Source organism: Micropterus salmoides, unplaced genomic scaffold, assembly GCF_014851395.1.
Source record: "Micropterus salmoides isolate LMB-PRFRI ecotype aquatic unplaced genomic scaffold, ASM1485139v1 Ms_hic_scaffold_18, whole genome shotgun sequence".
Taxonomy (NCBI): Eukaryota; Metazoa; Chordata; class Actinopteri; order Centrarchiformes; family Centrarchidae; genus Micropterus; species Micropterus salmoides.
Genome location: NW_024040928.1, coordinates 26,455,872 through 26,478,739, shown reverse-complemented (window position 1 = coordinate 26,478,739; position 22,868 = coordinate 26,455,872). Strand labels below are relative to the sequence as shown.

The window sequence follows — 22,868 nt, the reverse complement described above, 5'->3', positions numbered from 1 at the left end:
TATACATGATTATGCATCAGTGATGCTGCTGTTGGTTGTAGGATCTGAGTTTTTTTCTACTTTTGCATCCATACATTGCTATGAATAGAGAGCCTCAGTCCCTCCCCTTCCGCCCTATGGGATCTAATTTCGGTACAGTCGTCAACGTCAAGAGACAACAAAATATTTTTTTTACATCCCGTTTGAATTGTGCCCTGAATAACACGTGATGTTTGTCAATTTAAAAGATAATTTTGTCCGTCAAGAAAGTTGCAGTTGTGTCAGCACATCGTGTGTAATTCAGGGCACAAATCAAACAGGATAAAAAATAATTGTTGTCTCTCGTCGTTTACTACCCCACATATTTCCAAATAACGTCCCATGTCGGTCCACTGGAAGGGGAGGAACTTGGACTCTATATAACAGCCTCAGCTGAATAACCAGCATATAAAAGGAGATTTTTCCAAACTAAACCATTCAGCTTTAATATCAAATCAAAATCATCCATATGACACAAGATTTTTTGCAAAAATATAAAAACGTGTGAATTAAATTCTCAGGCTGGAGTCAGATCGGGATCAATAACCCTCTACAGTTCAGTCTTTTTTTGTCCTCAGGCAGGTTTCCACAAAAAGACAAAGAAGGACAATAGCAGCTCAATTCTCAGCTCATCTTCATCCAAAGTTTCAGAAAGAATCGCTCTGAAAATAACTCTGAATTTGTTTCTCTGCAAAAGTATTACTTTATGATTACATGCAGCAGCCTGGTGTCGGCTCTTCCTTTGAACTGAATTGTGTTTTATGAGTCCTGAGTAACTCTTTATTTAGAATACCAACGCTAACGTTTACTGAACCTCGTCAACAGAGGTTGTGAGTTAACATGATCCATAATCAGAATGACCACAACAACTAAAGGGGACAAAGTGTTTGTAGTCGGGGCCCCGAGGCTCTGGAACAGCCTGCCCGAGGAAATCAGGTCGGCTGAGTCAGTGAACTCTTTTAAGTCCCTTCTGAAAACATACTTTTATAGGAGAGCCTTTCCTGATCTTATTTGACTTATTCTATTTTTATATTTATTTTAAACGTATATTTTAGTCTCTTTTCTTGCTTTTATCATGTATTTGTATTTTTTTTTTTTACACTTGTTAAAGCACTTTTTAAATGATTTTGAAGTGCTCTACAAATAAATATTATTATTATTATATATTACTGACAATAAAACCCAGGGTAATTTAAATTTTCTAATATCCAGTTCTTAACTTACTGTAAATCACAATATTCTGTTGTGCAAAATTAGCATTCAGCTCAAGATACAGCTCAGAGCTCAATCTGTGTTGAGTGGAGTCTGAGATGTCCTAAAAAGGCCACCGTACAGAGGAGAAACCCTTTTGATTTTGGTAATGAGACCTTTCCTCCTACGCCAACCTCAGAAAAAACTCAATTATTGCCCCTAGTGCTAGTCGTAAGGAGCCCTCATAAAACAGATTAGGAAGAAGTTTACTTTTGCAGACTAACAAACCAAAAGTTATTATCAGTGAAATTCCACCTTTAAAAAAAAAAAAGTTTCCCAATAGTGCAAAAACATCCCAACAAGGAACAATGGACTGAATTAACATTATAGTCTGTACATAATCAAGACATAACACGATTGGTTTCTTCTCAGTTCCAGTTAGCAGGACGACTTTAACAGAAAAATACATCTCTACACAGCTTTATGAGATCTACAATGTAACGACGTCATTAAAATGTGCTATTAGATCTGGAAAAAGTGTATAAAGGCTCTGGATTTGTTTTTTTAACTAGCCCTTCTGCAGCAATTCTGGGGAAAAAGAAGTCCCTCCAGCTTTAGGCTCACAGGGTGTTTTTGTTATGGCTTGTAGAAAAATGCAGTGAAATAGGATAAAAAGGTAAAATGTGTTAAAATTCTCTGGACCTGAATTATCGCCGCATGTCACAGGGTCCTCACGCAGCTAACCAATTACCACGAAAAGACATTGTCCCGCAGAGTCTTGATGAAAGCTCGCAGTGTCCGCTGCAATCTGCCGCTTCCTTGTAGGAAATGTTTACCCTCCGGGGGCCACTAGGGGTCCTCCTCCATGTCGTCCAGGTTGGGGGACATGATGAAGTGTTTGGGGTAGTGCAGGCCTCTCTCGTCAGCGTACTCCTCCCAGCGGGCATCGTCGCTCTCGTGGGTGATGTAGCGCTCGCCTCGCCGCGTCTCGAACTCCCTGAGGTCCAGCCAGGTCTGGTAGTCCTGCAAGATGACGAGAGCAACAGGGGAAAGAAATTCAAACCCAAGGAACCACCAAAACATCCCAGAAAACTTTGTTCTCAAAGAGCTTTTTACTGCGAGCGACATGTTTCAGCATGAACGCGACACTTTCTGGCAAAGTTTGAACAGTTCTGGATATTTTATTTGACAGATTTGTGTTTTTGTCTGTGCTCTTTAACCGAACTTTAAAAGAGTACACAGCAGATTTATTACTGCATTCAACAGTGTTAAAGAGGTGGTATTATGCTCATTTTCAGTGGTTGTACCAGAACAGGTTACATGGTTTCATTTTCAAAAAACACCATATTTTTTGTCATACTGCACATTGCTGTAGCTCCTCTTTTCACCCTGTGTTGAAGGCTTCGTTTTAGCTATGGAGTGATACATCTTGTCTCTAAATGATCTTTCTTGGGAGCTGCACATGCACAGTTCCTAGTTAAGGCCTACTAGCCAATCAGCAGCAGAGTAGGGCGGGCCCTGAGAAACCGGTAAACACGGCTTCTGTTCAGCTGTACATCCCCCTTACCAGCTTAGCAACATGGACTGGAGCGAGAGTTTCATTCAGAGTGGTGAGTTATTAATCTGTAACAAATGTAACTGAGCTCTGTCTCTACGTCACAGTAACAACTTCATGTCCATTGACTGCCTGGAGGGTAGCTATAGTGTTTGGAAGGGAGAGGAGAGGTGTGTGCTGTAGCTCACTGTTTTTCCACCGGTGTTTTTGAGGGCGTGTCTGACTAGTCGCTTGGCGAGCGTTATGACGCACATTTTGCTGTGATGTCACACAGGGATCAAAGGGAAGCGCCTGGACTACAAAGGAGCGGTTTTCAGGCAGTTCAGAGCAGAGCTTTCTGTGGGAGATGGGAACTCCCTTTGGGCTGGACTTTGGGCTTTTTCACTTTGCAAATCTGTTACATGCACAAAAAAAGATATATAACTCAATAAACGAGAGGGGAAAAGCTAAAAAGCATAATACCACCTCTTTCATAAAAAAAATGAATCAAAATCAATGCAGCAGAACCAGAAAGATTGTCTTTTTCATTCCACACTTCCTTGTCAAAACCTGGTGCCTACATTACCCACAATGCAACATGATAGCTAACAGTTTGGTCGTAGATTTAGGTGTGTTATGCTAGTAGCCTTTAGCCTGCAGCAGAGATAGGCAGCGGGCTACAGAGGTCTGGTGAGTCCACTCCACACTAACAGATTTGTTTCAGTTTCAGACTTGCAGTCTTCAACCTTCAACGCTGACTCGAGTGACATCACTTTATCAGACTTCACGCAGATTCCTTTTTTTCAAATATGCAGTAGTACTCCACAACACTCGGAACCGGGCACTGATGTACGTTCCTCTTTCAGTTTCAGAGGCTCTAAATCAATAACGCACGTTTTGCAATTGGATTACAGTTAGGTGTTTACCTGCGCTTAAGTAGTTGGGTTGCTCTCTGCAGTTACTCGATTTCTTAACATTACGTGAAAAAGAAATCTGATTTTCATGAGCAGCGTGGGGGATGAGAGAAATCTGATTCCCGGCTGGATTCTTCTGGAGAAAGTCGACCTCTTGGCCACGTATACATGAAAGTGAGTTTTGTGCTTTACAGAGACTTCAGACAGGGAAAGTGTTACTGTGCATCTTTGTTTTCTTAATAAAAATTCAATAATAATCGGCTTTCAAAACATAAAATTTAACTTTTTGTATAATTCAGGTAAGGACATGCACACTCAATAAAAGTCAGGAAGCAGCGTATTGTATCACTACAATACTTAAATATTAAAGTAAAGGTTGCAAAGTAAGGTCTGATTACTGACTGCTTGTTTACACCAGGTTAACACGTGTAAACACAAATTACTGTACAAGCGTTACCTGATCTCTCCGAGTCATCCTATTACTTAAGTGCAGGTAAAGAGACCGTCTGATTATAGCTCTCGCATGCAGGTGACTCCTCTGTAAGATATATAATCATCCCGTCAGCCGGTGCCTCCACTTCAAAGCGTTTTCTGGCAGCTTTGGTTTTTAGTTTTTTATGACAGAGTTTTCATGTGTAGAGTGACTTTTTTACTTTTCTGAAAGCTGTAAGAATACCTATCTATTCACTTAGACACCTTTCACGTCCTGCGTGGCTTGTAAAGGTGAAAAGCAGTTTGGTTACCTGCAGCCAGGGGTGGCTCAGGGATTTGTCCACGCTGTAGCGCTTCCTCATCTTCACCTGCAGCAGGTTATTAATGACGTCTGTGGCTGTGAGGAAGAACAAACACTCGCTGTCAACATCTGCACAGAAAATCTGCTTTGAATCTGAAGTTTTTCCATCAGATCCATAAAAAAACAAAAAAAAAACACAAGTGTCAGGAAAATAAAAGGCAACTGAGCTTTGAAGTTTCGTCAGTAGTTTCATGACACTTGTGTTTAAAATTCACACTGTATCATCCCTTTGCTTTAGAATTAAATAATTACTAATCCACAACCATGTCTCAGTTTTATTTTCAAAAAGAAATGTATTTAACTACTCAAATAAACAGCATTTAAAAAGGTAAATCCTGTTCGCTTTACCCCGGCTGTACCTCAAAATGTGTCAGCTGAGTAAACTACATGTTCTGTGTATATACGCAAAACATATTAAGCATATTAAGTTAAATTCTTAAATCTTATGAACCTAAATTTCCACAAAATTACAAAACTCAGGGCCTCACAACATGTCTGGATTCTACAAGTGCAGCTTCACCTCAAAAACAATAGTTCCAAGACGTTTACATGTTCATCTTTTAATTAAAAGATCTCAGCTGTAAGGTGTCGCCTCAATTTTACTGTAACTCTGAACTTGTCTTATTATTTTCTCTCCAGCACTACAAACAGTTGACAGGACAATATCTACATCTGTTGAGACACTAGTCCTCAAGTATGCTTGCATTTATTTGGGGCTGCAACATCCAATAATTAGGTTAATTACTTGGTCTATAAAATGTCAGAAAAAAGTGAAAAATGCAAATCACATTTTCCCACAGTTCTTGCTGATGTCATCAAATGTCTTATTTTCTCCAACCAAAACGTCCAAAACCCAAAAATTTTTAGTTTACAATCATATAAAACATGGAAAACCAGCATATCACATGGGAGAAGCTGCAACCAGAGACTTTATTTGTATTTGAGCTTTAAAAATGCCTTAAATGATGAATAAAATCATTTGTTTTCAAACAACTAATGATAAATCCACCAATGGTTGCAGCTCTACATTTATTAGCTGCATATTGAGAGGTTTTCTTGATTTTTTTGATGCTACAGTCTCTTTATGTCATAGTTTTTTTTGATAATTTATCTCACGAGGACTCAAAGCGTCTCTTACCCTCCTCTGAGATCTCCTTCCAGGGGTTGGGCGGGTACATGAAGGCGGCGTTCTGGATCTGGTCGTTGATGTCCTCGTCTTCGTTGAAGGGAAACGTCCCGCTCAGGCTGACGTAGATGATGACGCCGACCGACCACATGTCCAGAGATCGGTTGTAGCCTTTGCTGCGGAGCACCTCGGGCGCCAGATAAGCTGGAGTGCCGACCACCGAGCGACGGAACGACTTCTCCCCGATGATCCGAGCAAAGCCGAAGTCACAGAGCTTCACCTGGAGGAACAGAGGAGTGATTATTCCTCCAGAGTTAGAGGCGGTGATTGTGCATCCCATCAGACACGAAAAGCAGCGGAAAGTAAAAAGATTTGAGTTTGCTTTTTTTCTTCTCACCTGAGGGAAGGGTTCTGCTGAGGCCAGGAGAACGTTCTCCGGCTTCAGATCACAGTGGACGATGTTCTTGAAGTGAAGATGTCTGAGGGCGACCAGGATCTACGGACACAACGTGCGCACGCACAGATTTAACACATAGCAAGTCCAGGCCACAAGTTCAGTCTTTGAGATCTATCAAGACAAATGACCTTTCTCTGCTTCACTCAGGCATCAACATGAATGATTCCTACAGCTGACTGGACAAATGCTTGCTGGCATTTAATTCACACATACAGACTCAAAACAACTTTAAACAAAGTCGTTGTTCTTTAAAACTGTAAAATTTCTCCTGAATGTTGCATCTATGTCAGTTAGCTCTACATCTACACACATTTAATCTGTTAATCCTTTAAGAAAACTTGTTGCAGCTTCTCTGATGTGAGAACTTGCTGATTTTCTCTCTGTTTTATATCTTTTCTCTGTTGAGGTTCCCGGATGTCACTGACCTGCGTGACCAGGAACTTTGTGAGGCGTTCGGGCAGTCGGCTCTTCTCACTGGATAAAATCATCTCCAACATGTCCCCGTGTAGCTTCTCCATGACGACGAAGACCTGCTCGGGCGTCTCGAACATGCACTCCAGGTTAACGATCCCCGGATGGTGGAGGTTCTGTCAGAAACAGCAGGGGAACAAAATCAACTACATCTTGGTCACTTATAGTTTTAGTGTAGTTTAGTTTAGTGTAGACTTGTCTTTAGATGAGTTTAACCTCCCTAAATTAGGATGTTTTAGTCTAAGAGTGCAAACAGCTTGTTTCTGCTTCATGATCACATTTTATCTCACTTTGTTCATCTTGTCTTAAGTTGCTAACAGTCGGCGTGTCGTACCTGGAGAATGGCCACCTCATTCCTCAGCTGGCTCTCCTGCTTGGTGGGAAACCTCATTTTGTCGATGATTTTGATCGCCACGTCTCTGCCGGTCTTCCTGTGTTTACCTGCAGAGGACGAGAGGGACGGGATAACATTTTAGCTCTCTACTGATAGCTTTATTATTCTGTAATTCAAATAGAGTGATGTGTGGGAATCAGCTGGGATAAAAGGGAAACCCGATGATGACCCACAAAACCAGCAATCTATATTTCAAAGAGACGGATCATTATATCTCAAATAAAATGCTGTGAGCCCCTTTCTGGCAGATCTAGCTGGTGACGTGATCACATCAGGCTATGATTTTACATTTTCTGCCATGTGACTCACCTCCATAAACAATCCCAAACTGTCCGGAGCCGAGGACTTCGTCTGCAAAGATCTGATACACTGAACTGATATCCTGGAAAAACAAAGAGACCAGACAGGATTCACATAACGTCAAATTAAGCTATTAAAAACAATGAATGGGTAAATCAGACATTCTGCTCTGTGACACTAGAATATGAAGATTATGTCTTGTGTATCATCACCACAAAGTGAATTTGGAGGCCCACAAGTGGCACATAAATACATTTCAGTAGTAAAGTAGGTAAATGGGGCAAAACATTCATGGTTAGCCACATTTTTAGGCGTCCATGGTGAAGTGTTATAAAGAATTATAACATGTTAACATGTACACGTGCTAACAAGTGTGACATGCTAAACAGCAGCAATACACAACAGTTTCATTTTAACATGCTAACTATGGGCATGTTAACATGCTATGTAAGTATGCTAATGTTAAGGTGTGTTCAGCAGTGATGCAGGAAGTATTCTGAACCTTTACTTCAGTACAATTACTAACACCACTCTGTAAAAATACTCTTATTCTACTTAAAATTGAGCATTGAAAATGTTACTTAGGTAAAAATAATTAAGTAATAAAGTACTCATGCAGAAAAATGTACCCTGTGTTAGTGTATTATATAATTTGATTTTAATTATTCATGCATTTTTAGAAAAGCAGGATTGTAGTAGTTGGTTAATAATGTATGTATTTAATTATATGTAGCACTCTTAAAAAATCTGTTTAAACTGAAGAATTTGTTTTTTTTCTTCAACACAGAACATCGGCGTTGGGTCGGGTTTATCATGAGAAATTTGTCATAACCTCAGTGAATGATTGTAACAACAGAAGGTAATGTGAGCGATGACTTACCACATTTTCTTGTATCTGGGAGTTGGACACTGATATGCTCATAGATAGCTCCTCTGAGGAGACACAAGACAAAAAGAAAAACATACACATAAATGTGTTGAGCCACAGATGCTGTAACTCATAAACCACACACACGTGTAAACTTCCTCACTTACAGCCGAGGCGTGTGAGGTTTTATTTTTCTAACCTTCAAATCATTAAAATCTCATTTCCCACGTTTCCTTGTTTGTTTAAAAAAAGATGAGGGAGGAGATTCTCAGCTGAGATCAAACCAACAGGTTTGTTTGTTCAACACGTGATGAAAGAACACCGAGGATGTTTCCAGGTGCGATCTCCAAATAATTTTCCAGATTTCACAAAATATTAAAGCCTCTACTTCCTGTCTCTTTCTATCTGTGTTTAAGTACACGTAAAGGAAACTCTCTCCCAGCGTCACAAACTGTTCATTCAGCATGACATTTAAAAGCAGAGGGCGCTTTCTGTCTGGAGGAAACCCGCAGCTGCGAGTGAATTTCCACTGACGAGTGGATATTGATTTCAGATCGCTGGCTGGGGTTTGATCGGTTCATCCCTCTGCGATCAATACTGTCTGCTGTAGGTAGGCGGCCTGTTGATATCCAGGTCATCGGTTAGGTCATCATTCAGAGAGTTTACGTAACTTTATCGACAGAAATGTAAACTGTGGTCCAGATCTGTACTCGACTGTTAAGTCTTAAATAATAGCAACTTTATCGACCTTAATGGAAAAGGCTTTAATTTTAAACCAGGATATTGTGTCTCTTTTTATATTTAGTTAATTTTAGTGAAAATTTATATCTGCTTTCCTCGTTAATGTTCCTGTATTTTTGAGCAGAATCCATGACTTTGAATAAAGTGCAGGAAGTTTCATTCACAAGATTGATAAAAATATCACGTGTGTGCGTTAAGTGGGGAGACAGAGTTAGGACGTGGTTAGCCTAGCTTAGCATAGAGACAGTAAACAGGGGGAAACAGCTAGCCGTGCTCTAGTCTGTGTCTAGTCTGTTTAATCAATACAGAAACAGACATGTAAAAAGTACAGTCTGTGGTTTTGTTTGGTGTATTTCTTCATGAATAACAGTGAATCTGAGCTATCCTGCTGCATCTCTGGCTACAGCACGGGTTGCCAGATATGAGCAATGACCTGGCAACCTCACGGTGACAACAAGACTTCAAGAAGCTGCAACAAGATTACAGCACATAACTCCCCCTAAAACTGACATGTCCTTCATCCATACTAATTTGTGTTATATTTTATAATTACATTCTCACTTTTAACAACACTACAGTTTCCTGGAAGAGGAGAGACATTAGTGTTCACAATTAAAGAATATTATGTAATAATGTTATGTAAATACAGACAAAACATAATTATATATTGTTATTTTGCAGAAATGAAATCACCTGCAATAAAATCTGTTATTGTGAGAAGAAGCGTTATGAAGTAACATTTCATAACAATCAGCTAAGTTTGAAAATGGTTTTGAATTATCTCACAGCGTCACAGTTACATCACATGTTTTGTTTTTTATGTTTACATATTGACATTTGCAGCCAATAGAGTCATAATGAACAAACAAATCTGAACACGCAGCGTTTATGTAACTTTATTGACACTATTGGAGCTTCAGTGGGTTTGATAATGTTTAATATTTGCCTGCTTTGTTTTTATTCCATGTCTTTTTTTATTCTTGTCATCTTTTTGGTTTTATGTTCCTCTGTATTACAGCGACAAAGGCCCACTGTTGGACTGTTAGCAAAAGCCCTGTTACATCATCTGTCCATTAACTTATTGATGTGTGTTGCTGTAATTTAATTGCAAAACAAAACATCTATTTTTGGAAAGAAACTGAAGCTTGATGTTAATTACTCAACAGGTGGAAAACACAGCTGACTGCACAACTGTTTTATAACAATGAAAGGCTTCCATAATACTTATTGGTGTTTTGTTTTTTTTCATGCCGTGAGGTCCATTTAGGTATTTAGTGCAGAATAACTCAAACTTAAAACTCTTGTTTTCATCCAAAAAGACACTTTAACCTGAGATGAATGAGAGCGGAAAATCCTCTGAAATCCCTTCAATCATGTTAAAATGTCAGCAGGCAGTGTGAGTGTGAGTGTGTGTGCGGAGGTGGGGTTGTATAACAATTGTCTTCTGAAACAATATTTGGAAGCTCTTCACAGACAAATCCAGACATGCATTAAAACATAAAAACATATCAGAGACTAATCTGATTTTTGAAAATGACTCCATTTCAGTGTCAAAGGGTAAAAGACATGCAGTTACATTTCCAGGGTGCAGGGTTCATTTCCTTGTAAAGGTCAGTGTGGATGACTCTGCAACAAAATCTGTCTTTTGTTATATATTAGATATCAATAAAGGTTTTCTAATGTTTTATCTCCTTTACTGGAAGTGTCTCCCCTGTTGCCCTGAAAACTAGTGGAGTGCCTCAGGGATCATTTTTGGAACCAAGGTCACATCGTACTTACATACACACAGTACATTGGCATTTGTTAAATGATAATACTGGTGATATTTTATGCTTTACTCAATGACCAACATTGTCCTGCTGCCATATTTATGCAACAAATGAACCTCATATTTCCGCCTGTTTGACAGTGGCCATCTGTTTTGGACATTTTTGGAAACTTTATTAAAAACTAAACTATATATTTGTGAGCTGTTTGTCTTCTGTAGACCATAACACATTTGCACCTAAATGGATTTCTAAGAACCTGCAGTTTATATGCAGAAAGAGCACCAGCAGCTGCCAGATTTAAACAACAGGGTGATCAGCCATTTTTGTTACAACGCCATGTAGCTGCCATGTTGTGATTGGCTGAATGTATCTAACTGCACGTGCAAAATTGACCTTGAAGTGTGTGTATCTTCACTCATCTGTGCAGCTTAATCAACTGTCTAGCATAAGAAGTAATCCAGGACATCAGCATTAGTCCAGACACTATTAGCATTTATCATACTATAAACTGTGCTAACAGTATCCTCTGGCTACAGAAAACAAACTACTTTGAAATACACTTTTTGTAAAGATGTATAAAAATGAACTTTAAGCCTTAGCTATATTGCTTTTTCTTTTTTTTTCGAAAGAGAACAATAAGTTGGACTCATGTTTGTGGGGGTTACTCACTGTGGTCCTTCCCCTGGCCAGGCCCGGTGCCGACGCTGGCCTTGGGCGTGACCGGCATCATCGCCTGTCGGATGGCCTTCTCCCAGCTGTGGCCGACGTCCCGCCCAACGCCGGACGCCGCCAGCACGGGGTTGTGGTACAGGCTGCCGTTGTCCTCCCCGACATAGTACACCATGTTGGCTGTGATCACCTCGAAGCAGTGAGGGTTGCTGCCCTGTGGCAGGCTGCCGAAGTCCTGCGCAGGCTCCACCTGGAGGATCTCGGAAAGGGGGATCTCCTGTAGTTTTATAGAATAAATGAAAAATGAAATAGAAAAATTAAGATTCCTGTCACATACAAGCCCAAAAGAAGACAGACGTAATCAAAAATTGTTCCTCTTGTTGGGCGAACCTCTTTCAGCTCAGAAACCCAAACCTCTTCCCTCAAAACTCTGGTAAATTGTACTTGTTGGAACCATTTTATGAGTCATTTCAGCCGATAAGAAGCATCCACAAAGGACACAGTTTCAGCTGGTTGCTACTCCCAGCTCCCTCCATCCTAACACCTCTCCTCTCTCTGCTGAACTGTGAGACGCTCTTTGAATTTCAGTGTTTGAAACTTCCCTTCCTTCCTTTTCTGGCAGAGTGCACCCCCTCCTCCCAAACCCTAAACCCTGCCAGATCAAACATATAAAGGAGAGCGATCGGCCCAGTGGTGTCTTCATGCCGCTCAGTGTCAGCTCAACGTTTTGTGTTTTGCCAAGTTTGCCCCCCCCCCCCCTCCTCACCCCAAACCACGATCACATCTATTCATCCTGCCGCTCTGATTAAAAGGCAGGACGTGCCTCAGCCGCTTTGGGCACGAGGCGGCGTGGCGACGAGCCAAAGAGACGGCAGGGAAGCGACCCGAGGTCCCAAAAACCACCACAAATCTCTGCCGCGCCCCCCTTCCCTCACCCCGCTCTCCCTTTCTCTTCAAAGGAAGGTTTCTGCAGCGCTTTGTGGTAAAGGTCACCAGGTCGCTGGCAGACATAACATGAAAGGAGGTGGACTAAGAGAGAGGAAAATGATAGATGAATGAAAGGAGCTGCAGCTGCACTGACCTGAATTGACATGTGATCATTTCAAATTTTGAGGAAACAAATTTTAACAAGTTGGAGAAACTTTTGAGTTTCTGAGTTCAACCTTTAACCTCGTGCCTAATTCTGATCTCACATCATACTACAGGCACGAGAAGTGTTTCCAAATGGTTGGCTCAAATATACAGTTTCACCATCATACACAATGTGTGCTCAAGATATACCAAACTGAAAGCAACTACAGCAACTGTATTGATGCTTGTTGTGCAGAAACAGTTGATTAACAGGTCAGTCGATGAGCAGAAAGTGGTTTCACTCGTTCTTTGGTTCCAACTCCTAAAATTTCAGGATTTGAGGCTGTTCTCCGTTTTATATGGAGCCACCAAAGGGTTATGGTGGGATTATATTTTCCTAACTATTTTTGCCTTCCTTGCAGCAGCTCTGCCTGGCTGTGCTAGCTGAAGCAGTGGCTGTTTGTGGCTATGGCAGCTGTCCTGTTCTCTCTTTACTCTTCTTTTATTCGCCAAGAAAGCATCGTTAAGCCACACAGGATTTGAACCTGCGGCGCTTCTATCAGATACGACGGATGTGTTATCAAAACACCACCGGAGTTCAGGAATACAGTAGCTTCAATACCACGCTCAGCCAAATCACTGCACAACCCCTGCATGTTGTTAGTGTTACTCCCATCATAAACTAATGTGTTACACCCTTTAACACGGGAACGGTCAGTCATCTCGTGGCTATAGTCATAATCACAGCTTCAGTCTGTTTCAATCAGCCGCTGTAATAACACAGTGCAGAGAGCTAGATTAACTAGCTCCTAATAGAGTTTAGTCTTTCTTTACTGATCAGAGGAAACATAAAAGTAACACAGATAAGAAATCAGCACAGTGAACCATACAAATCTTTTTCATTGATGTAGATCTAAAAAAATATGTATTAAACATAAACTGAGGCAGCTGAAAAATATATATATATCACATTTTTCAACAACACATTTTTAATTAGGGTTGTTGGTTGCATTTCAAGCAATACGTTTTACATCCAAAAAAAGTTAGGATGTTAACAAATAAATCAGACAATGCAAAAGCAATTTATTGATATTCCCAAAGTTATGGTCTTGACTGGTCTTGAAATAAAATCCAGTCCTCAATGTCCGAGACCGAGACAAGACCAAGTACAAATGCGGTCGAGACCAAGACCATCAAATAGTGGTCAAAGACCGGTCTGGAGTACTACAACACTAGTGATCAGCCGTTTAAAATATGCTGTTTTGGGAATGCATAATGTGTAGTCTGCAGAAGAAAATGTTTACGTCACAAGTTACAACATCCAGCAAAAACACACTGTATGAGGATGAGATGTCAGAACTATGACATTTTAAGTGTTTCTCATTTGTCGTTTAGAAGCTTTCCGAAGTGGAAAGTAAACAGCCTGAACTGATACGAATGATTACAGTGAATAATCTGGTCATAATTAGACAGTGAGGTGTGTTAATGTCTCATGAATGTTACTGTATGAACCCGACTCCCTTCAGTCTTCTCTTCACATCGCTGCTTTGTTTGGCCGAGCAGCTGAAACCAGATCTGAGCCGACCGGGTCTCCTACCTTGTAAAACTTGGCTCCACTTTCATTCTGAAACAGAGTCAGACTCTTGCTGTCCAGCCTCCAGTAATGTCTCTTCCTCTGGAAAAGACAAAATAAAACTTCATCAGGATAAAAACTTCAGCGATTAGAAAGTGTTTTATTTCAAGATTTACACGTGTATGGTGGATTTCAGCCACAGGATTAGACAGAGGTCTTCTTTCTCAGTCACAGATGCATGATACAAGTCCAGCAGGTCACATTTTACATTTTACCACAGTACTGTACATAAGTACAAATGTGAGGTAATTGTATTTGGGTTCGAGCCAGAGCTGTGTACAAACACCTGATTTGTTTTCAGTGCGCACACAGAACAAACACATACTCGCTGAATTTGACAAAAATACATTAGAATCAATAGCCTAAGAGCTTCATGAAATAAAAAACAATTTATTATTTCTGCAATACCCATTCAATGTATTAACATTCACTGAATGGCTCCGCATAGTAGTCTTGATTATTATTGGCGCAGTCCGCAATTTCCACCCAGGGTTCAAAGTGCCTACACAATCAACAAGGGGTTCACAGGAAACACAGGCAGCAATATTGGAGACGTTCACTAAATGTACGAACAAACGATGGCTCGAACTCAGCTTGAGTAATTTGTGATTTCCAGCCTCGATGTTAACTGTTCACTCCCCTACCACAGCTGTATCAGAGCCGGATTAAGTTACTGCTGATGCTAACTAACAATCAACTAAACCCTTATTTGAGGAGAAGAGTCGACTTGGTCAGTTAGAAGAAAGAAAGCAGGAAAACCAAAACCTCAACTCCATTCGGGAGCTGCACTTTGTCGTTAGGACGAGGATCGTTCCGACGCAGACCTTTTCTCTTTTAACACTTAAGTCAGTTACTGGCGTGCATCCGATGACTGCTCGTTGAGGTATTATTGATAGACATATGGCCTGCTGCTAACTGTAGCCACCGGCTAGTTAGCTGTCCTATTAGCTGACTCTACCTGGACTGGGAGCTCAGAGCGCTGGTGGAGAGTTGGTGTTCGTTTACACCTCTAGCACAGGAGCTTTGGACCCTCGAGAACAGGAGGTTATCAGGCCGTGTTTGGGCGGGGACATGAGTAACGTTATAAATCATCCATCATGTAAATGACTCCACGAGTATTTGTTCTTGTGAAGTTGGAAGTTATTTATTGTGTGTTTCACATTTATATGGCCTCAACTGTGCGATTTAGTGCCACTGCTCGTTTTCCCTGAAGCTTCTGTTCATTACTATAATTCACTGCTACAACTAAAAGGTAATCATCATTTTTCCAGACATTAGCAGAGGCCCCTCTCCTTTTCAGGAAAGGTGGTGTAATTACACAAACTACCACTACAGGGCTTTTTGTTCATCATTTTTCTCCTTGTGATGTACGTTTCTTAAGATAAACCCGTCTGTGCCGTATATTTGCTGTATCTTTTGTGTTTTGTATCTCCTCTCACCAGGTTGTCGCGGCTGGTGTAGTGGACCATCCAGCCCTCTTTGACCACTGTGGAGCTTTTCCTCTTGGTGTGTTTGATGGACTGAACCACACGCATCAGAGGGATGTTACTGCTGGTGGACGGGCTGCACGTCAACAAATATAAAACAGACGTTTTAGGAAATGCAACAACTCTAATTATTTATCTTTCTGACTTAGATGGACGATAAGTAAATAAAGTTTATTCTGCTTCTTTATACAAACTATCCTCAATACTAATCTTATTTGTTGATTCTTTTAAAAAACTAATTGACTTGTACAAATAATAATGCAATATATACTTTTCTAAATAAATTTTTAATTTTAAGTATCACAAAGCTTTAACCAGTACCCATCTAGCATATTCTGAACCAGCATCACCTGATGGCTCTGAGCGTCTCGTCATCCTTCTCGCCGTCCGTGCAGGGACCCTCAATGAAGAAGAGCTTGTCGTCCTGCTCGTCCATGCTTTGACCGCCGTCGCTGTTGGCGTCGCTGTTGTCCACCTCCATCGTCGCCTCGGAGTCCAGACTGGGACTGGCTGGTTCTGCAGAAACACAAAGTCAAGAGTCTGAGTACAAGACACTGAACTAACAGACAGGTTTTTTAAAAACTATAAAAAGATTTCATTAAGCTGCAGTTCCTCTGATGGCCACAAGGGAACTGCATTGACATGAACGGGAAAATCGCCATATTCTCTCCAGAACTAATACATAATAATGGACTTTATATAAATAGCACTTTTTAAACAGTTACAAAAGTGTTTAAAATAAAACATACAGGAAAATAAAAGGAAAACAATAATAAAACAAGGTAAATAAAATAAATACACATTTCAAAAAAGTCTGATTATTAGGAACTAATTTCACTTCATCTAACGTGAATCTTGATTTTAAAAGCAATTGGAGTCGAGTGTTAAACCAAAAAGTGTGAAGCAGTCTCTTGGCCTTTGCTCAGCCCCAGTACGATTCTAATTCAAAGGCATTTCGTACAATCCAAATGCCTGAGGTGTTCTTACTATCAAAGATACTTTGGGAGCTGACCTACAGTATGTGGACTTGGGGTAAACAAGTATCCCAGCATGCATTTTGCAGAACTCAGCCAAACACACAACTGTCATAATGTTTGAACAGCAACTGTTTGAGAAGTTTTGAGATTTTTTAGGCAAGAAATTATCTATTCAGGTGTCAAATACACCGATCAACCATAACATTATGACCATATAAGACTGATTATTATCTCATCATCATGGCACCTGCAAGTGAAAATTGTGTCTTTATAGTTGAAATGGTAGAAGCAGGAAAAATGGGCATGTTTGAATTCGCCTCATCAGCTCCCTTGATGACATTTTCAGTAATTTACCAGAGGCACAAATCTTTCTATGGCATTTAAAACTGAAGATATACAGGTTGTTTTTTTTTTTTAAATAAACTCTGCCCGCATTAACACATAAAATATTTGTTGCGGCCAAATTATTTTGTCTAAATATACGTGTCACATTTATGGGATGGTTGGTGTTTGTGTTTTCTGTGAATTGTGAAGCTTGTCTGCGTGGCTGTACTTTCTTACTTCCTCTTTGTTAGTTCACTGATTGTCTGATGTGTATTACCTGTGTCTCTTTGTCTTTAACCCAACTATAAGTGGTTTTCTGTCTGTCACTTGTGGGGCAGACAGAAACTCTGTGAATTTAAGGACAACTCACCTGTTTGTTGTATGGATCACCGTGTTTGTTTTTGGATCACCTGCTTCGCCTCACCTGTAAGTTTTCACCCGTTTGTGTAAATAAAACATCACTAACTGTACCTCTGTCTGGCATCTGGGCCCAAAACCCCTGTTTTCCATGTCTGTGCACAGAAGGACGTGTACTATATCCTTCTTGGGCATTTCTGTGCATTTTTGGCTCCTTAAACATACAGATCTCACCACACTTAATACAAATTCATATTTACATATAAATTAAAAGGAAGAGAGGCAGAGTAGTCTATGATATTATTGTAAATACAGCGAGCGTAACAGGTGTGCAGGTGTGTCGTGTGTACACAGCAACAAGCTGAACAAACTCACCTCCATTAAAGTCGACCTCACCGAGGCAGTCTCGAGGTACTTTCACCGCACATCTCTTATGACAGTTAAATTTACAATCTACAGCAGAAGAGATAAAAAGACGTTTAAATGAAAATATAGAAAACAAATTCTTATTTTTCAGTTTTCTTTGCATGTGCGAGTCGTCACCTTTGCACTGCATCCCCTGGCGGAAGAGGCCCTTCAGCAGACGTTTGCAGAACTGACAGATGGTGGGACGGGTGTAGGTGTGAACGGAGAAGGTGTGAGGGACTTTGACCCGACCCAGGACAATCTTCTCCATCCAGATGGGACGACCGCTCAGCAGGGAGTTACGCTTCCCGGCACCAATGAGGGGGCGCTGCACCAACTGAGAAAAAAAGGAGGGAAGAAAAATTTGATTTGTGGTCAGAAGTTCAAAAAAACAAATTCTAACAATATACAGTTTGACCGATACTGGACTGATCGCAGAAGGTCATATATGTACTGTATGTTAGCCTTAAATCATTTATAAACCCGCAGTAATATTTTAAAATCAATTATTTGACAGAAAGGAAGCCAGTTTAAACAATATATCAGCACATTTTTTCGTAAACTCATAACAAAAATAACAAAAGCAAATGTCTTTGAGCCTCTAAATTGGTCTTATAAAGAATTTTGAACATAATACAGATATAATATTAAAACATTGTTTTTGTCCTGAACAAACTGTCTTATTATGAGGATGTGTGGCTGCTGCCTGTACCTCAAACATAATTTCTAATTTCTCTACTGCAATTTTTTTATTACCTTATTGGCCAACATCAACATATATTATCTATCTATCTAAACCATACAGAACCAATAAGCTAATTGAATTCATTAGTTTTGATCTGAGCCTATTTCCAAAATACAATAAAAATGAATAACTAAAACTAAACAGTAAATATTAAACATTCAGCATCAAAAAGAGTTCACCAAATTAAATTTAAGACCTTTTTTAAATCCAACTTAGAATGCACTTTAGTCCTGTTTCCACCACCATACTTAGTCCAAGAATGCTGGAAAGCCAGTAGGGAAAATAATTTATAGATATTTATATCGTCAATACTTCCCACCTGTACATAACGATAATTCCCACTAATATAATTCATCAGTTAACATGACCTGGACCCAGGGAAGTGGCAGAAAATTAAATAGGTGAACATTAGCGACAGTGTTTGACACAAATCCCAGTCTCATGCAGAACAATCCACAGCAATCCCTCTTTACATTTATTCCCTCTTTAAGTTTCTAGATGTTTTGAGGGAAGTCAATTCAATGTATTTAAGGCTTTTCAAAACATGCAGATACCCTGATATGTTTTGGGTTTGTTTCTTGCAAAAAGCTCCCCCTTAAAGTTCCTGAAGGGAAATGAGGGGAACAATCAGGGTTCAGGAGGTTCAGCTGAGACATCACATTTGGAGAATTGTTCCCTCGTCGTGAAAGTAGAGCACAGATGAAATCTTTTCTATCCACTAGAACAATGGCTGTCCTTGTACAACGTGCAGCTTAAGGACCGCAGTCCTGGAAAGAGCAGGAAGCATGTGACACAATGGGCCTGAATTAGTACAGAACAGTTTGATAAACCACCTTCACATATGATAATCACAGTCCGATTTATCACATTCGTACGACGAGCACTGCAAAGTTTTCTCTAAGGGCTTTTAACATGAAAGATGTAATAATATGGGTTAGGGGTAGGATTATGATGTAAAAATGTGAGACTGACTAAACCTTTGTTTACATACATTAAATGCCAGAGAGGACAAGGAAATTAATTTAACCTTGCAAACTGCTTGACATGCTGAATTTCTTAAAACACAAATATGCTCTTGTCTTTAGCCAGAAATATTAAATTTGTTCCACTGAAAGTGTTTAAAATTTTGGTTTGGTTTTAGACATTTGCGCTTCAGCTTGACGTGGACATTATTCTTATTATAATGAAGAACTCATCTGGCTTCTTTTTGTCTTTCACACTGTATCTTCTTCACATCAGATAAATGTAGGTACAGAACAGCTAGTAAAACAAGCTGGCTTTCCTTTTTCAACCATTTGAAATCTATAAAAAAATCTAATGTAAAAAAGAGAAGGTTAAACTTGAAAACATCTAAATGTGTAATCTGCTAGAAACCTGGTTTCTGTAATCTGGGTAAGGGGTTAGTAAAAGCTGATTTGCACATGTAGACTTCTCCTGGAGAACACGGGTTTTCTTGCCATGTACGGTCAAACAGATTTCTAATCAGCTTTCTTACAAATACACATGTGCATGACAAAAGACCTGAGACAAAATAAGGAAAAGTAACAACAGAGAAGCTGATGGAGATACATGGAGTGAAGAAGATTTATTAATTTAGCTGACGCTTTTATCCAAAGCGACTTCCAATTGCTTTAGATGTCAGAGGTCGCACGCCTCTGGAGCAACTAGGGGTTAAGTGTCTTGCTCAGGGACACATTGGTGGATGTCTCACAGTGGGGGATTGAACCCGGGTCTCTCACACCCAGGCCTGCATCTCATCCACTGCTCCATCACCACAACCATTTAAAATACATCCATCCAAAGTCTGAACTGTATTCCTCACTGTGAGAAAGAAACTGGGAATCATTCTTTTTAGTGTGAGGCAACATCAGGTCTGACTTAAACAGAGCTTCCTTAAGTTTAAAAAAAAAATGCTATGTTAGCGCTCCTAGCAAAATGTTCGGGTCTACCAACACAATGCTGACGCATCACGTAGTACTCGCGTAATTGAATTAAATAGATCAACCCCCTTGAAAACGATACCCGATCCGGGTATTTCAGTTAGTATCGCGCCAATATCAGATATCATGTATCACGTGCGCCCTGTTGAGAAGTAAATAAGTTGATTTCCACAGTGTTAAGACGTTCTCCAATTAAAATGCACTGAATGGCTTGAACTGATACTTTAAAAGGTGTATTAGTGTATAAAGTATTTAAGGTTAACAGCAGATGTTCCATTAACAGAAACACATTCACATGTATTCTTTTGTTTATAAAGGATGTTATAAAGTCTTTTCTCTCAGGGTTCAGACGGTTCAGAGTGTATGTGTGTGCGTGTGTGTGCGCGCGTGTGTGTGTGTGTGTGTGCGCGTGTGCGTGAGACGGAGCCGACCAAAGTTAGTGTGTTCCAGTAAGTGTGAAGCTCTGACTGTGACTCACTTTGTTCGCTGGTTTGAACAGGATGGAAAATACAGTGGTTCGCCTCGAGCCATCAGAGAGAGTGTGTGTGTGTCTGTCTGTGTGAATCTTTCATTCACACCATTCATTATTTGTCAAGCTCTAAAACTTACTTTCACCTCACTTACAAATCTCTAACATGTGTCTCTTGTTGTATGAAAACCTCAAAGCCACAAGGTTCAGACTTACTTTGACGAACACTGACACCTTAGAGGAGGTCAGAGTCGGTGTGAAGAGAGCGGAGGTGTGTCTGGTGTGAATTAAGGGTCAGTCATGGCTTTGGATTTGATGAAAATGTGTTCCCCAGACCCCCAAAGATGTTATTCCTTATTATAGGTGGCGGGTCATTTGGGGCACAGGCAGCAGGAGAAAGTCAGGTTTAAGTGGTACTGCTGTTATTAATCATTATTCCAACGTCAGTGGCTGATGGGGATGTGGGGATAGCCCTACGCTCGCAATGCCAAGTGTCCTGAGAGGGAAAACAACAACACACGCACAGATGATGATGGAAAAAGATTGATGCAAAGTGGGGCTAACTAACTGATGCCCCACTGATTGGCTATTCGCCAAGTACTGATGCCGTCATTTGCTCATAGTTGACACAAAGGCCTTTTGAAACTTGAGATTAAACGCCTCAGTGCCCAGACCAACCAAAAATAAAAAATAATCGCAGACTTAACGTGGACTCGCTCTCCAAGAAAAAGTGTGTTAGCTTGTCAGTGTGTGAGTGTGTGCTATTCGGTGTGGATAGTATCTTGTCAAGAACAAGCTTTCAGGATCTCAAGCATCTTTCTGAGGGGATTACAAAACATGAAAGCAGCAGGACAACGCACTAAAACAGGGCTTGCTCAGAAGGGAAAACATAGCTACTCTAATTGACAGTGCATATAAATGAGAAAGTGAGTTTAACGACAGCGAGTTGAGCAGAACAGGTCATTTCAAAATGGTATTTTTGCACTAGTTGTTGCCCCACTATGTTTCTTAAAATAAGAAATATTCTTACAGTCCTCCATCCATCCATCTTCTACACTACTAAACCTGTTCAGGGTTCCCTATCCAGCCAATCCCAGCATGCACTGGGATAGAGGGAGGGTACACTCTGACACACATATAGACAGACACCCATTCACATTCACAATCACACCTAAGGGCAATATAGATTTTCCGGTTGACCATGTGTTTGTGGGAGTAAACCGGAGCATCCAGAGGAAACCCAGGCAAAGGGAAAACATGCGAACGCCACTCAGACAATCAGGTCCTTGTTGCTGCTCTATCGGATGCTAAAACACAATCAGACACGGTTGGGATTGGACTTTGAGAGATTTCTTTGGTACCAACTCAAATGTTTCTTTTGATAAATTTATGGAAAGATGCTATTGAATGCTTCGTCATATATTGAGTCTCTAGTTAGTGAAAGATTTCCTGATTTAAATCATAACTTTTCTAACTTTATGCTGTGTTTTTATCACGAAATGATGTGCAGCTGCTCGTGTTTAGACAACATTAAACACTGTTGTCTTGTTAACACCTGCTTCATTAGACTGACTGATGTGAAAGGCTTCAGGTGACGGTAGTAAACCCACCTCCTCCTGCGGTATCGGGGTGAACTCAGTGGAAGGCGGGCGAGCGATGGACATGACGGCGCCCGGCAGGGAGACGTTGGACAGTCGTCTCTTCCTGACTCCGCTGCAGTTGTTGGGGATCTTGAACGCGCACCGTTTGTGGTAGTTCAGTCCACATCCTGAAGAGGAGAAAAGTCATTTTAACTGTTATGTCATTTTATTTTTTCCCCACCTGTTGTTCAGCCTTTGGTTTATGTCTGGAGTAGAAACTCACTCTGTGCAGCTGCAATTTCTTCAAACACACAGAACTATATTTGAACTGACGATATAGATAAGATCCAGTTCCCTTTGTGTAGGTGCCCTGGCCCCTCAGTCGGATCTGATGGTGCATCATCAAACTATTTATTTAAAGGTTCTGCTGATTAAAATGCATTTATTTTTAAATTATTGTATTTAATTAATTAAGTTATCATTACAGTTATTTTTATAGCTTTTTATTTTTTGCCCATTTCTGCACATTTCTCTCATCACACTGAATGAATACACGTCACTCATCATACATGAGCGACCGAGACTAAGACCAAGACCAAGACTTTTAGGGGCTGAGACCAAGTCGAGACCAAGAC

The 22,868-nt window shown here is 40.3% G+C and overlaps 1 protein-coding gene across 1 annotated transcript in view; it reads right to left on the bottom strand.

The window, feature by feature from the left end:
* Positions 1-2,058: 2,058 nt before the first annotated feature.
* The window catches only part of LOC119908693 (serine/threonine-protein kinase D3-like), a 50,305-nt gene continuing 29,495 nt past the window's right edge, over positions 2,059-22,868 (bottom strand). The window contains exons 5-19 of the mRNA XM_038726526.1: positions 22,264-22,421; positions 17,638-17,836; positions 17,470-17,547; positions 15,787-15,952; positions 15,389-15,512; positions 13,914-13,991; positions 11,246-11,522; positions 8,079-8,131; positions 7,208-7,280; positions 6,839-6,945; positions 6,459-6,620; positions 5,974-6,072; positions 5,589-5,856; positions 4,401-4,486; positions 2,059-2,232 (exon numbers count right to left, since the gene is read on the bottom strand). Coding sequence (XP_038582454.1) covers positions 2,059-2,232; positions 4,401-4,486; positions 5,589-5,856; positions 5,974-6,072; positions 6,459-6,620; positions 6,839-6,945; positions 7,208-7,280; positions 8,079-8,131; positions 11,246-11,522; positions 13,914-13,991; positions 15,389-15,512; positions 15,787-15,952; positions 17,470-17,547; positions 17,638-17,836; positions 22,264-22,421 — 2,102 coding nt within the window. The remainder of the gene's footprint in view (positions 2,233-4,400; positions 4,487-5,588; positions 5,857-5,973; positions 6,073-6,458; positions 6,621-6,838; positions 6,946-7,207; positions 7,281-8,078; positions 8,132-11,245; positions 11,523-13,913; positions 13,992-15,388; positions 15,513-15,786; positions 15,953-17,469; positions 17,548-17,637; positions 17,837-22,263; positions 22,422-22,868) is intronic.